Source organism: Elephas maximus, chromosome 19 (genome assembly GCF_024166365.1).
Source record: "Elephas maximus indicus isolate mEleMax1 chromosome 19, mEleMax1 primary haplotype, whole genome shotgun sequence".
In the NCBI taxonomy this organism is placed as follows: Eukaryota; Metazoa; Chordata; class Mammalia; order Proboscidea; family Elephantidae; genus Elephas; species Elephas maximus.
Genome location: NC_064837.1, coordinates 50,100,229 through 50,115,754, shown reverse-complemented (window position 1 = coordinate 50,115,754; position 15,526 = coordinate 50,100,229). Strand labels below are relative to the sequence as shown.

The 15,526-nt window shown below is 49.0% G+C and overlaps 1 protein-coding gene across 3 annotated transcripts; it reads right to left on the bottom strand.

Moving 5' to 3' along the window:
- Positions 1-11,639: 11,639 nt before the first annotated feature.
- ARL4D (ADP ribosylation factor like GTPase 4D) lies at positions 11,640-13,696 on the bottom strand. 3 transcript variants are annotated; one of them, XM_049859875.1, is made up of 2 exons: positions 13,582-13,696; positions 11,640-13,044 (listed from the first exon to the last, which is right to left on the bottom strand). In XM_049859875.1, the coding sequence occupies exon 2, from the start codon at positions 12,956-12,958 to the stop codon at positions 12,356-12,358; it is 603 nt and encodes a 200-aa protein (XP_049715832.1). In that variant the 5' UTR covers positions 12,959-13,044; positions 13,582-13,696; the 3' UTR covers positions 11,640-12,355. The 3 variants fall into 3 exon arrangements, with proteins under 3 accessions (XP_049715832.1, XP_049715833.1, XP_049715834.1); XM_049859876.1 differs by having other exon boundaries at positions 13,592-13,696; XM_049859877.1 differs by lacking the exon at positions 13,582-13,696 and adding an exon at positions 13,175-13,349.
- Positions 13,697-15,526: the final 1,830 nt, after the last annotated feature.

Below are 15,526 nucleotides of genomic sequence, written 5' to 3'. Positions count from 1 at the left end.
TTCTAAGTCACAAAGAAAGGACCAGACTTACCAACCTGACAGAGACTGGAGAAACCGCAAGAGTGTGGCCCCCAGCCACCGTTTTAACTCAGTACTGAAGTCACTCCTGAGGTTCGCCCTTCAGCCAAAGATTAGACAGACCCATAAAACAAAATGAAACTAAATGGGCACACCAGGCAAGGGGCAAGGACAAGAAGGCAAGGGGCAAGGACGAGAAGGCAGGAAACAACAGGAAAGCTGGTAATGGGGAACCCAAGATGGAGAAGGCGAGAGAGTAGGGTTGGCAACAAATGTCACGAAATAGTATGTGTATTAATTGTTTAATAAGAAACTAATTTACTCTGTAAACCATCTAAAGTACAATTTTTTTTTAATGAAATAATAATTAACAACAACAAAAACAAAAAGAATTCCACCATTGTGGTGGGGGGCGGGGGGGAATGTGCTGAGGGATGCAAAAATGAATGAGCCATGGAACCAAGAACCTTCCAGTCCAACAGGTGAGAAAGATCCAAGATAAAAAATGAATTTAATGATAAGTGCTCTAATAGAAGAATTAGAAGAGAGGACGTAAGTCTTCCTGGGTAGTCAGGGGAGGCTTCATAAGAGAGGATTTTTATTCTGTGGAATTAAAAATGTTTTTTATTGAAAACAATTAAAAATGATCTGGTACCTCCAAGATGTAGGTGTGAGGCTTATATCAATTTTGCTTATTTTATTTGAGGCTTTCTTATCAGAAATGATCTAAATGAGATTTAGTCATTTTAGTTGAATTTAAGTCCTGGCATAGGCTGAGTATTCCTTGTACACATTTGCTTAGATTTACAGCTAAAATTTAATTTTTATTTCTTTGTGCAGTTAAACTTTAGATCTAACGTGGCCTTGATCCATCTGGTTGCCAGAACTGAGAATTAAGGAAGGGGTGAATCTGTAAAATAACAGGCTATTAAAATTGGGAAGAACTTCAGTCCATAAAAACCAAAACCATACTCTTTACCGTCGAGTCAACTCCAACTCATAACGACCCTATAGGACAGAATAGAATAGAAGCAGATGCCATATCTTTCTCCTGCAGAATGGCTGATGGATCCAAACTGCCAGCGTTTTGGTTACCAGCCAAGCACTTAACCACTGCACCACTGGGGTTCCTTAGTCCTCACTGCTTCCGGATTTAAAAAGTCTCTTCTCCAAACTTTCTCACCCTGTAGTTACTATCCATTCTTTGCTTGACTTTCTGTTTTTAGTGTCCATTTATGCATTATATTTATTGAGGTGAGGTTCACGTAATGTAAAATGAACCATTTTAAAGTGAACAATTCAGTGGCATTTAGTACATTCACAGTGTTGCGCAACCACCATCCACAAGAGAGGCTGTTGATCGAGCGAGAGAAATTTGGAGATGAACACTTTCACCTCTCACAGAGGTGCAGGGAGAGGGCCAGGATTTACGGCCAGTACTCGGCCTCAATATCATCAATAGATCAAAGGCAAAGGGGCTGTATCCGTGGTCTTCAATCTATAAACCTAGGGCAACCAACTGTCCCAGTTTGCCCAGGTCTGAGGGATTCCTTGGGATGAGGGACTTTCACTGCTAAAACTGAGAAACTCCTGGGCAAACCAGGACAAGCTCATAACACTAACAGAGCCTCACAGATATCATACAGAGGCCACCGCCAGGGCAGGGACTGGAAGGCAGGCAGGACTCGGGAAGGAGGTTAAAATGGCAGGGCTCAGAGCCTCTACTTCCAATTTAACTGCGACAGCTTTGATTCGTTTTCTATATTGACCTTCTACACTAGATTTCATTTGAAGAAGCATTCTCATTGTTTTTTAAAAAGAGTTGGAAAACCACTGGACTAAATGATCTCTAGTGTCCCTATGGTCTTTCAAAATTAAAATAATTTATCTATGTGGAGCTGATTTTTTTTCTCTCTCTCTCCTTTCTCATTCTGACTCATATTTTTTCCTTTGTCTGGCAAGAGAGATGGGGAACCATAAAATACAGTAAGTATGCTGGTTCAAAAGTCTTCCTTCACATAGAATTAAAATAAAATAAAAAAAAAAAACGGTTGTTATAAGTCAGTTCTGACTCATAGCGACCCTATGTGCATTAGAATAGTGCTCCATAGGATTTTCAAGAGCTGAGTTCTTGGAAGTAAATGGCCAGGGCTTTTTCCAAAGCACCTCTGGTGGACTCAAATCACCAATGTTTTGGTTAGAAGTCTAGCACATTAAACACTTGTACCATCCGGAGATTCAGGATTTTTTTGTGGTTGTTGTTGGATGACATCAAGTTGATTTTCAACTTAGAATGACCCCATATGACACAGGATAACTGCCCCCACAGGATTTTCTAGGCTGTAATCTTTACAGAAGTTGGGAGAGCTGCTGGTTCAAACCACCAACCTTTTGGTTAGCAGCTGAGAGCTTAACCACTGCATCACCAGAGCTCCTTTCAGGATTTTTAGAAGCTCTAAAGACAGCACTGGGCTTTTTTTTTTTTTTTTTTAAATAAATAAGAAAATACTAACTAAACACAGTTTAGTTTTAAAATCCACAGCATCCCAGACCAATCTGCAGAAGTCATCCTTCCTTTCATACCTTTCTCTCTTTCCACTCTAGTACCACTTGTTCTGAAATTATATTCCTGGGGGTAAATGAGGGAGGTGCAAATAATTGACTAAAGAACCCCCTCTTGTTTCAGGGTGGTACAGAGAGCTGAGAGAGGACCAGGAAAAGCAGTTGAAGACAACATCTCAGCTCCTCCTCACACCCCACTTCCCTCTGACAGCTCTAATTGAGGCCTGTCACACGGAGAGAAGCCAGCTGCAAATTGTATTCATCAATGAATTACAGCAATTACAGCCCCTGCCTAATGCGGGTGACATGTCCAGTCAGGCAGTCCCTTCCCCTGATTCAGAGATGCCAAATGCTTGGGGTGGCCAAGGTCACTTTCCCCAGGTCAAACCCCGGATTTCACCCTGGCCCCACACCCTGACTTCTGACAATACATCGGGAGAGGATGGGTGCTCTCCTGCCCTCTGAGGGGTCTCCAGCATGCTTCTCTCAGCCACTCTTGAAGCTCACCCAGCAAGCTAGGCCCAGTTCCTGCTGCTGTTCTTCTTCAAGCCGAGTTTCCTCCAGATTTGGTCCTTGGGGGAATTGATTTGCCTGTCAATAACCCTTTCCTTGTTGGCTTTGGGCCCGCTCAACTCCATTGCTCCTGCCCACCCTAACAACAGAAGGCCAAGGCTAGGGTGAGGTTCAGACGAAACCAGTGGAGGTGTAGTGGAAGTGTCACCTCCCAGAAGGACAGGTATGTGGCCACCCAGACTTGTCCCCATCTGCTTCCCCACTCCCTCCCCTGGAGCTGGCAGCTCTGGTTTCAGCAATGTAAGGTGTGTGTTGTGTGTGCAGTGCCCTGGGAAACTCACATGCTAGGGAAATGGAGATGGGGAGGACACGACGTGGAACCCTCCCTGTGGGATGCTCTTTTTCTCTCTCTTGTTTTTCCCTCAGGATTCTGGCACCTCTAAAATCAGGGGTGTGACTGAAGAAAAGGAAGAGAGGTTCAGAGGTCAGGCCATCCATCTCCCAGCCTTGTGCAGAAATAATCATCTCTTCCTCTCCCCAGCCCCTGTTTGAAGGAGGGAGGGGATAGGGAAAGGAGGTGTCTTTTCTGTTCTGAAGTTTCTAAGGAAGTCAGCCCCGATCCCACCCTTCCCTTCCAGGGAATGTATCCTGTGATGTTTACGGAGGATTCGAGCCTTGAGAATGAACTGTCCCTTCTCCAAGAGAGGAGGTGGGGAGCGATACATCCAACAAAAGGAAAACACAACAGAGGGATTAGGGCCAGGTGGTCCCTGAGACCCCAAAGCTTTCTACGTAGGGGAGCAGTGCCACTCAGATGACCCATTGGCAAGGGAAGGGTCAACAGGAATACTGAGTCATCCCCAGCTTCCTGGAGGCTCTTGAAGAAACTCAGGGTTTCTTCCTGCATTTTAGGTAAACTCAAGAGAGACAGAGCAGTATCAATGGCAAGAACCAGGAACTGGGGTTAGAGGGGAACAAAGAACCAGATGTAGGAAGAAACAACAGGACAAGGACAGGTAAGGGTAGAGGCCAAGAGTGAGAGTAGAAAGAGGACCTGATTGCCAAACGTGGGCAGGAATCAGGGCTTGAGGCTTGCCCAGGTCAGCTTTCTCTTCTCTCCTCTCCTCTCCTCTCCTCTCCTCTCCTCTCCTCTCCTCTCCTCTCCTCTCCTCTCCTCTCCTCTCCTCTCCTCTCCTCTCCTCTCCTCTCCTCTCCTCTCCTCTCCTCTCCTCTCCTCTCCTCTCCTCCCCTCCCCTCCCCTCCCCTCCCCTCTCCTCTCCTCTCCTCTCCTCTCCTCAACTCCTCTCCTCTCTTCTCTTCTCTTCTCAACTACTCCCTAAGTGGATGCACTGATGCACCACCCAGATCCCCTCTCCCCGGCTGTGAGTGGTGGCTGCCAATGGTTCCGCTGTCACTTCTCCAGAGACTTGCCCTTGGTCTAGAGGGCACATAGAGTAATCAGCAGCCCACGAACTGGCTGACGGGGGCACGAAAGTCCAGCCTCCCCACCTCACAGTAGGATGGTTTCTGTGGTCGAGTCTCTATCCAGAGCTTCCCCACTGGATCAAGCCAAAACCAGACCCAGGTGAGAGCACAGCCTTGCGTAGCTCCTTCCCCCAGCCCCATCCTGACCTCCCTCCCATTCTCCTGAGAGTTTGCCCTCAATAATCCCAAATCCTTGGCTCAGGCTCTGCATCGAGGGAACCAGATCTAAGACACCTTCTTTGCGTACTGCTTGCACCTTAGCTCGCCCTGGGTTTTTGCACCTTAGCTCCAGTGCTGAGGACAGCGTGTCAGGGTCATCATAGGCTTTCAGTGCACAGTAATGCTAGATATCATTGAGACTATATGTGACTAATTGAAAGACTGAGTGATTGAATTAATGCACTGGATGGGAGATAAGTGAGTGGGGATTTTATTACAGGACACACACACACACACACACAGTGTTAACCTGATCCCCATCCCTCAAACTAGTACGTCCTGTCTGCATATAAGCCACCTGCTTATGTATATGCAAACTCAGAGATAAATAATAATAATCCACTGTGGGGATTATCCAGCTCCCCAGCTGGCATCTTCCTCCTCAGTATGGCCTCTCTGAGCCCTCTCTCTATTCCAGCACCTTCCTAAAGGGTAGGTGCTAGACAGAGAAAGGCAGTGTTTTGTCAGTACCGTTGAAAGATCAGAAACTATTGAGTCAAATCATGTTAGAAATTTTCTGTGGATTCCAGGTATCTGGGTTCATCAAGTAGACAGTTAAGAGCTGGCTATAGAGTGAAAACACCCTGAATGAAGCTCAGATAACTGCCTCCTAAGTAATCAGGAGTAATCAGGTTTGGATCATTAAGAATGATAAGATGTCTGTTTAGTCAAGATATGCAGTCCTCTCCTATCCCGAAAGTTGCCCAAGAAGGGGAATATGCAGATCTTTCAGGTTTTTCAGCCCTTATTGTCAGGAAGGCCTTCCTGCAGTCTACTCTCCTTCCTCACTGCTTCAGTTCTGTTTCTCATCTGATTTCAGAGACAGGAAAAACAGTGGTGCTCTCTCTCTCTTCTAACCGATAATGTTCCTTCCCCCAAATTATCTGGACCTACAACAATCCAAAAGAAACAGAATGCTAACCACATATGTAATTTTAAAGTTTCTGGTAGCCATGTTTTAAAAAAGTACAAAGTAACAGATGAAACCAATTTTAATAAAATATTTTATTTAACTCATTGTATCCAAAAATGATCGTTTCAACATATAATTGATTTAAAAAAGTATCAATGAGGTATTTTACATTTTTTTTTCCCACAGTAAGTCTTTGAAATCTGGTGTGTATTTTACATAGCACATCTCAATTTCCCGAGCTCAATCACCATGTGGGGCTAGCGGTTCCCACACTAGACAGCGCAGGACTATGCCTCTGGAGCCCCTTCCCTGCCCACCTGCCCCACGCCCCCTGCTCCTCTGGAGGGTGAGAGGGGGAGAACAGGGATCTAGAGACAGCCTGACTATCCTGGGGTGACCTTGGGAGAAGCTGGGGGAGGAGAGTAGTGGAAAGGCTCCAGGGAGTATCCTAGGCCAGGTAATTACAGGGAAGGGAGGAACTGAAACCGTGTCCATTAAACCTTAAACTCAAGCCTTTCCTACTGAGCAGCAGGTTGGGCCAAGAAAATGCTCCCAAGGCCATAGTGTTCCAAATCCCTCATTACCTGGGACCCTTGACTCTGGTTCCAGGCCTTCTTCTTTTCCTCACCTCCAACCTTACTTGGTATCTTCTCTCCTGAGTGCTGTCAGCATTTATAGACTGAGGTGATGCCCCTCCTCCCTCCAGCCCTTGCATGGACACGGGAAGCTGCACAGTTATGTGATGAGCACCTGCTTATGCCACCACTGTCCTATGGAAATGGTGGTCAGTAAAATGGATGAGGGCCATCCTCATGGAATGAATAGCCTGGTGAGGAAGGCAGGCTGTGAACAAACTTAAAAACAAACAAGATAATTTCAGAAAGCGATAAGATGAAGGCAGAAAGACCATAAGGAGCTCCCGACTCCCACCTTGTGCTGAGAACCATAGAAGGTGAACCGGAAAAGATCTCAGATATTATCTACTCAACTTCCTCATTTTACAGATGGGTAAACTAAGGCCAAGGTACTAGGAATGGCTTGGCCAAGGTCATGTAGAAGTTGGTGGCAGTCTTACCCTTATGTTGCTTTATGGATTACTTTCTGGGGTGCTCCCTGGTCATACTGGAGGCTCTGTTCCTCCCCCATTACGCTGGGAGAATTCCAGAGAGTGAGTAAGCAGTTCTGCCTTCTCTCTCCCGAAGGATAAGACACAGCATCTGGAATGCAAAGCAATGGATAATCTTGTAAAAACAAACAGTCAAAAGCACAAAACCTCAATTTCAACAATGTTTTTAAACCCAGCTGTCATCCCTACCCTCCTCCACCAAACTTTATACCAGATTTAATAGGAGCGAATGCTAAAGAGATAAGCTTGCTTTTAAAGCCATCCTGCCTCCCCATCTCCCTTGTCGCCCACTCCATTCAGGAGGGGATACACCCAGGATTACCCAAAGGGCCTGAATAAGCCAAACAGAGAGCTCAGGCCTCAAACAACCCAGAGGGCTGACATAGCTGAGGCTTCAGTCTTCTGCTTCCTGTTCCAGGAATCCACTGAAGTGATAGTAGTTGGAGGAGGTAGAGGGATCCCCGCTAGAGGGGTCAGGGGCCACTGGGGGAAGCCCTAGGCCTCTTCTGCCCTCCTCTCCTTGGGGCTGGAAGGCCTATTCTTCCTACACCCTCCAGAGTAGTTAGTCCTGGCATCAGCCCCACTCCTTCTCGAGTCATCTCCCAGGGATTTATTTCAGGATCTCTCATCCACTCTGCCTGATGTCTATGAGAAGCTGGGTGCTGGGGAGTCCTCACCATCCACCCACCAGCCAGGCAGCCCCAGATGGGACTCAATCCCCAGCCTCAGAAGTAATATCAGGAGCCTGAAGTCACTCTCCCTCCCTGCAAACCCTCCACCAAGTCACTGGTGATTTTCCTTCTTGCCTCCAAAAGAACAACACTATATTGTCTATGCCACACATACACACACACACGGACCATTAGCTTGGAGGGACCTTGAAATCTGGGGATGGAGGATGAGGAGGCTGGGTTAAATTTACCTCCTCCCCCCGTCCCCCCCTACACAAGCTCACACTTTGGTAATATCTATGAAAACTTTAACACAATAATTACACTTTTAGGAATTTATCTTACAGGAAATCTTCCACAAGTATACAAAGAAATATGTAGAAGGAGGTTTGTTGCTGTATTGTTTGCAAGAGAAAAACACATGGACAACTGAAAAGCTCATTAGTAAAGGATTTAATTCTAAAATTATGGTACATTCATACAATGGAATCTCATGTAGTCATCCAAAAGAATGAGAAAAATCCATATGTCCTGACATTGAATAACATCCAAGATATAAATGAGAAAAGCAAAACCGTACAACAAATGCATTATAGAATCTCATGTTGGTCCCATTCATACCTTTTTTATATATGCAGGAAAAAACATCTGGAAGGACATACAAAAACCTGTTCACAGCTGTTAGCTCTGAAGTGTAGATTACGGAGTGCCTCCACTTTCTAGATTAGGTTTCTTTCGCAACAAAGAATTATTACTTTTGTAATCAAGAGAAACACAGTTAAAAAAAATTTTTTTTAATATTTAGAAAAAGGAAGAAAGGACAAATACCATAAGCCCCTCCTCCCACACAGCCAATGGAGGACATCGCATGATATTCACCCACAAACTCTCCAGTGAGCAGAGCAGCCATGGCTCTGCAGATGGCCTTGGAAATGGTATATGACCACAGACTATCCACCCCCACAGCCACTCCTGACCTGGGATTCCCTTGCTGCCTTCGCAGCCCCTGCTCCCTTGGCCCCTATTCAAAAGAGGCCCATGTTGGAGAGCAGAAGGCCAAGAGGCCGTCCTGGTGTATGCCTAAGCACTTCATGGAAACTCAGTTCTTCCTAGACCCAGGTGGAGGTGGTAATCTCAAGAAAGACTTGGGTGCCAGGCTACCACTGCCGGCCGTTCTGACCAGAGACACAGTAGAAGGTCCCAGATAGAATGGGAGAAAAATATAGTACAAAACTCAAATTCCTAAAAGGCCAGATTCACTGAACCAACAGAGACTAGAGGAACCCCCAAGACTATCACCCTAAGACACCCTTTGAACCTGGAACTGAAGCCACTCCTGGAGGTCACCTTTCATCCCAACAATAGATTGGTTTATAAAATAAACAATATCCCCTGTGAGTAATCAACTATATGAGACCTAAGAGTCAACATTTACCCTAAAGCAAAGATGAGAAAGTAAGAGGGGTCAGGGAAGCTAGATTAATGGAAATAGAACAAACAGGATGGAAATAATGAGAACGCTGACACATTATAAAAAAATGTAACCAAGGTCACAGAACAATTTATATAAAAATTGTTAAATGGAAACCTAATTTGCTATGTAAACTTTCACCTAAAATACAATAAAATATTATTCAAAAAAGAAAAACTTGGAATGACACTGACACGTGGTCAACGTGGAGGGAGGGTGGGGACTCCTGGCCAGACTGGAGGCCTGAGTTCTGCTGGGCTTTGGTGATAAAGCTGCCACTACCAGGAAGGGGAGTGGAGAAGCAAAAGTAGGTCCTTAATCTAATCAAGGGAAGGAGGGGAGGGAGGAAGAAGCCAGAGCTCAGAGATGCTGGACACACTCCCAGGCTCCTATCTGCCCTGTGGGTAAAAAGAGCTGGCCTGGGAGGAAGGATCTGGAGGTTCCACTAAGTAGCTGTGTATTCTTGGACTGGTCCCTGACGTTCTGGGCCTTAAGGATTTTTTTCCTTCTTCTTCCCCTTCGTTCTTCCTTGAGCACAAAAGCAAAGGGAGGACCAGAGAGGACATGGAAAGGCAGGGAATGGACTTTTGACCTTTACTCAAGTTGTTTATGAGCACTGCAGCTGTGGGGGAGTCTGCCATCTTCGTTCTCATAAGGAGGGGCTCAAGGAAGGAGAAGGCGCACAGGGAAAATGCTCTCCATCTGGACTTAACAATCCAACATGTGCCAGGATTGGGGGTGGTTGGGGGTGGGGGGAATGTCTCAGCAGAGAGCCCAAACTCTGGGCCCACAGGTTTCCTCCAGCCTCACCTCGCAGATATCTAGCCCCTGACTACCACCCTTGGCCCCCAGGGACCCTCTGAGCTCAGGGAGCCTCTCTTCAGCTCCCATCTCAGGGTCACAAAGAAATTCAACTTGATAGAGAAACGGGCCAGAGAACTACAACCCTGCTCCCACCTCATCCCATCCTCATTCCTGGCTGTGACCCAGAGCTCAAAATGTAGAATTCCTGGATCCCTGGGATGGGACACTAAGCCCCCCAGACACTAAGGTAATCCCTTCCCTCCCAGCTCTCCAGTCCCTTTGAAGGATCAAAGCAGGAGGACTATTCCCAAAGCTCCCAGACCTCCACCCAGTCAGATATGACTTTCTAATCAGAATTTTCCAGCACTCCCTTCTCCCACCACCCTTTCAGAGCAACTAGTTTACTCCAGCTCACTCTCATCAGCCACCAGTTCCCCTCCTGCCTCCACCACCTGGAAGTCAGGCCAAAGGGATAGGGAGGGAAGGGGGTTGGCAGAGCCAGAACCAGAAGCTGGAAACTTGAAGGCCCCTTCAAGGCAAGGGGAGGGCAAGGACAGAGGAGGGGTACTCTGCACATACCCTCCCCCCACCAAATCCAGACACCTGATTCCTCCAGGTGACTAAAATGGAGAAAACAGGTCCTTGGGGATTGTGAGACAGAAGAGCAGAATTGGAGGACCCAGGCCAGTGCCGTCGGAGGAGGGGAGGAAAATTCTTCCAGCAGGGCAGAGGGTCTTTTAGCCCAGGGCCTCCCCAGCCTGGGCCAAGCCTTGGCATTTTCCTGGGCTGCAAAAGAGAACTCTGCCTGGAGAACTAGGGAGATGAGTCACAGGTGTGTGGAGAGGAGGGCCAGGTAGCATGTGTTCCAGCAGAACCAGCCCAGCAGCTCTGACATGCACTCAGGCACTGTTCCGAATCAATGCACACCACCCAATTTTGCCAGCCTTGGGACTGGGAGGCATATCTGAACTGGCCCAGACACAGCAGGACAACTCAGGTCCTGCCTGCCCTGGATTTGGGGACAACTAGGAAGAAGCCCATTCCTTAGGATGCCTCCACAGGAGGTGGCTGCCAGAACCTTCTCTCCCTCCCCTGGTTCTTATATCTGATTCTGGAGCAGGGACTCTGTACCTACTCCAGGGATTCCGTGTTTGTACTAAGGATGAGGTGGACCAGGGGATAAAGGCCTATACTTGGTTTTCACTCACTCCTCTCACCCAGGAAGATTAGGAGAATCTAATTGTTTTGTTATCTCAGACACAGCTGGCCCTGGTGCTGGTCGGGAGGAGGCACTCAGACCCTCCCAATTTTATCATTTATTCTTCGTATCGCTACTAGCTACGTGGCCTGTATCCTCCCCCTCCTCTCCTGGAGGGTGGGGAGTGGGTGTCCAGCAGTTCTGACATTCACCAGGAGCAAACAACTCCCATTGCTGCCCCTCTGGAGGGAATAGATTTCGTTCCCAGAGCGGCCAACTCAGGGCTGAGTCAACAGGGCCAGGCTGGCTCCATCCAGCCTAGGCCTCCCCAGCTCCAGCCACTGCCACCACTGCCAGGGAGCTGCAGTCAGCAGGATTGAGCGCTCAGAGGCGGCTTCCAGCCAGGGAAGAATTACTTTCCACTCCCACCACAACCCCGAGGGGGGAGGGGGAATCAGACCAATCTGAGTGCTGGGGGCAGGGAATGGAGATGGGGACAGAAAGGCTCTAGGCTGCACCTATTTAAACCTAAGAGCAGCTCAGAGCAGCAGAATGCAGTGCACAAGCCGCATTAAATGCACAAGGATCAGCTGGTGTCACGGCCAAGTAAGGCCAGAAGAGGGGAAAAAAGGAAAAAAAAAAAAAGGTACAGAGATCAGGCCATAGCTTGGGGGGTTTCAGCAACCCTCATAATCTCCACCAGCTTGCTTTGCAAATTCATCTTCAAGGTAAGTCCCCACACCCCCACCCTGTAGGGAAACCCTGCACTATCCTAGGGCCAGGTAAGGAGAGAGGAAAATTCCAGACCAGGGTAAGAGCTACAGTGTCAGTCTTTAATAACTTACAGACAAATGTTAAAAAATAATTCATTAATCATAAGAGAGGGCACACATGGCTTCTATAAAAGGATTGTGGGTCTACAAATGAGGGGAGGGGCTCTTGGTACTTTCACACAACACAAAAATAACTATTGTGACTGGCACCCCCAAAGAAGTGGCCAGGAGGCTCCCCAGCAGAGGAAGTTCTCATTCATTCCAAATGCATTCTCCAAGCAACTTTCCATCCCCCCTGGAAACATCGATTAAAAAGCCAGAGAAAAAAAAGGAGAAACAGTCGAGGTAGAGTCATAGTTTACATTTAAGCCTCCACAGTCCTGTAGCTCCCTCTTCTCCAGGCGGTGAGGATGAGGGACAGATGTGCAAAGACACCCCACTGCCTGTCCCCCTTCACCAAAGCGGCACCAAAACAGGACCCTCAGTGCACCTCAGTCCCTCATCAAGGGGCAGGTCCTATACCCCAGGGTGAATGAGGGGACGCTGTTGCCTCATTGTCCTAGTGTGCAGACCCCTATTAGGCGGGGAGCGGGGGCGTCCGGTCACCGTCTCTTTTTGCTCCCTCGAGCAGCCTTCTTCCTCTTGAGGATCATCTCGTACAGGCGCTCAAGGCCTGGCTGCAGGCCCAGCCCATCCACTGCGCTGCAGCCCTGCACGTGCGTGAGCGTGGAGGCCGCCAGCTCACGGACTGCCAGCCTCTTCTCCACCTCAGCCGCACTCAGCGCGCCTGGCAGGTCTTGCTTGTTAGCTAGTACCAGGACGGGCACACCCTGGTTGTCCGAGGCCCGGCTGATTCGATGGAGCTCCACTTTGGCCTCCTCCAGGCGCTCAGCCTCGGCAGCATCCACCACAAACACCAGCCCATCCGTCCTTCGCGTGTAGGAGCGCCACAGTGGCCGCAGCTTCTCTTGTCCCCCGACGTCCCACACCTGGAAGGTGATGCTACGGGACCCCCCCAGGGGCACCCGGATCTTCTCTGTGTTGAAGCCTTTGGTAGGGACGCTCTGGACAAACTCCTTGAACTTGAGGCGGTAAAGAAGGGAGGTCTTTCCGGACGAGTCCAGCCCAATGACCACGACGTGCAAGGCCTGGAAGTGGGGCAAGAAGGAGGCAGTGGGCGCTATCTCTGTCAAGTGGTTCCCCATGGTGCCCTCCGGCCAGGTCCTGGGGCTCCCAGCAGAGGCACGGAGGAGGCCTTGAAATTGCAGGCTAGGGACCACAGCTGGATTGTCTAAACAGGGATGAAAAAGGAGACTTTTAATAAACACGAATTTTTTTTTTTTTTTTTAAGCTGCTATAGGTTAACAAGCCAGAGGAAGAAGTGGCGAGGTGCTCCCCTCTACCTGGGGGCCCTGACAGACCTAGAGGAGCCCGCTGGGTCCCGGGACACTCGGGGCGGGGGGAGACGACGAGGTCTCAACTGGACGGGCAGTCGTCTTGCAGCGCCTCTTCTCCCAGTTCGTGGCGCGGAATGCTGACGCCGCGACCCCCAAATTCCCAGGCAAAAATCCTAGCCAGAAGGGGGAGGTCGGGCAGCCCCCCCACACACACCAAATGCAGAGCCAGGATGCGGGCGCCGACACTCGAGGACTGCGGCCGGCTCCCACTCGCCTCCACCTCCCCAGGCGTCGACACAACCCTTCTCCCGCCGCGACCCCTTCCCCACCGTCCCGCCACACTCCCACGTAGGCATGTCTCCGGTCGCCGACACCAGCTCCCCAAGCCCCGCACCAGAGCCGCCTTAGCACGACCAGAACAGCCCCGTTACCTTCCGTCACCTGCGCTCTCCCCGCGCCTCTCCCGGCCTGTCACCGGAGCGGCCACTGGAGCTGCCACGTGAGACCCCACAACCGCCTGTCTCCAGCTCACCCTCACCGCCGCCTTGGCGGAGCCGCGCGGGGCTCAGGCTTAAAAACCATAGCGTGACGATGCAAGGAGAGGGCCAATCAGCGGCGGGGCGGGGCGGGGCCAGGAAGGTGGGGCGGGGCGCGGAGAGCCTCACGCAGGCACACCAACCACAGGGTGACCAAGGCTGGGTTAATCCTTGGCTAGTTTAATTAATCTCTTCCACCATATAATAACAATTGGAGTTAAGTCCGCGATTAATCAGGAACGGAAGGTGGGAGGAACAAAAGGAGCATGCGGGGCAGCGTTTGGCTCGGGATAAGTGAATACCTTAATACTCTCAATACCACCGCATCCCCCTGCACCAGGCAGAGACCTCTAGAAGTGTTCACCCTACACTTCTCATTCTGGCAGAGGGTATGCTGGAGAGATGCTAACAGTACTTTCTCCTTTTATCCTTCCTAATGCAGTTTTGAAACTTGTGTGAACCTAAACCAAAACTAGTTGATTCAGACTCATGGTGATCCCATGCGTGTCCGAGTAGGACTGTGCATATAGGGTTTTCCATGGCTATGACCTTTGAGAAGTGGATTGTCAGAAGTAGATTGTCAGGACTTTCTTCCAAGGCGTGTCTGGGAGGATTAGAACTGCCAGCCTTTCAGTTAGTAACCCAGCGCTTGACCGTTTTCTCCACAACCCCATAAAACTGCTTTTGGAGGCAAGCCCATTACCCCTGTTTGATCCCCACAGCAGCCTTTGAGGTAGGAACTGGTGTTGTCAGCATTTTATAACTGAAAAAAGCTTCAAAAAGTTAAATGACTTGTGTAAGGCCCCATAAAACTAGTAAATGGCTGAACAAGGATCTGTCTACATCAAGTGCCTGGCTTCTTCAACACTTGACTCTATCCTCGCTCATCAGGAGGCTGTCTGGCTGGCATCCTCAACAGAAATCCCTCAATCGCTGGTCAGAGTGAGGCCCAGGAGTAAGCCCCTCAAGGGCCTCCCTTGTTAAAAGAGACAAAGAATTGTTCATTCAACAGCACCATTGCGTTGACCATCCTCATTCATACTGTGTGCTCTGTGTTAGCCAGCGACTATGGGGGATATAGAGGATGTCCTGGGCCTCAGGTCCTGGCCTCAGCAGGCTTACACTGTAGTGAGAGAGAGGAGATCGACCACTGACAGCAAATGCTTGTGAATCCTGAGATAAACACTGGTAAGACTTTAGAGGAGGAAGGGAGCATCAACCAGAAGGTTCTGGAAAGATTTCTAGAAGTTAATTAGTCCTGTGTAAGATTGGTTAAGGAGACCTGGTTAAGCACTGGGCTGCTAACCAAAAAGTTGGTGGTTTGGACACACCCAGTGGCTCCTCAGGAGAAAGACCTGCTGATCTGCTTGCATAAAGATTACAGCCTAGAAAACCCCATGGGGCAGTTCTACTCTGTCACATGAGGTCACTGGGAGTCGAAATCTCGACTCGACGGCACCACCAACAACAAGAGGATTGGTTAGGAGGGAGACAGAACTGGGCGGCCATTGCAGCCTGGTACAGTCTGGGCAGCCCTAGAAGGGAGGAGATGTCACAAAGGGGCAGTGTGACCAAAAGAAAAACAGTGTTACCCACAGGGAGAATGCCCCAAACTGCGGGGAGCAAGGGTCGAAGGAGAATGAAATCTTTAATGCTTCCCACTTTACATGAGGCCGGATTCTTGTATTAATGATGTAATTTCAACATTAACCTTTTTAAAGACTTTTTAAAGGGGAGGGGAAGTAATTACCAGGCTGCAGGGCCCAGCCCTTTCCTGCTCACCCTTCTCAATCAAGTGCTGATGAGATAAATAAGCTCCCATCTGTTTACCACCAGGCTG

Bases quoted from the DNA above. Each gene is read 5' to 3' on its own strand.
- ARL4D (XM_049859875.1), bottom strand. From the start codon at position 12,958: ATGGGGAACCACTTGACAGAGATAGCGCCCACTGCCTCCTTCTTGCCC.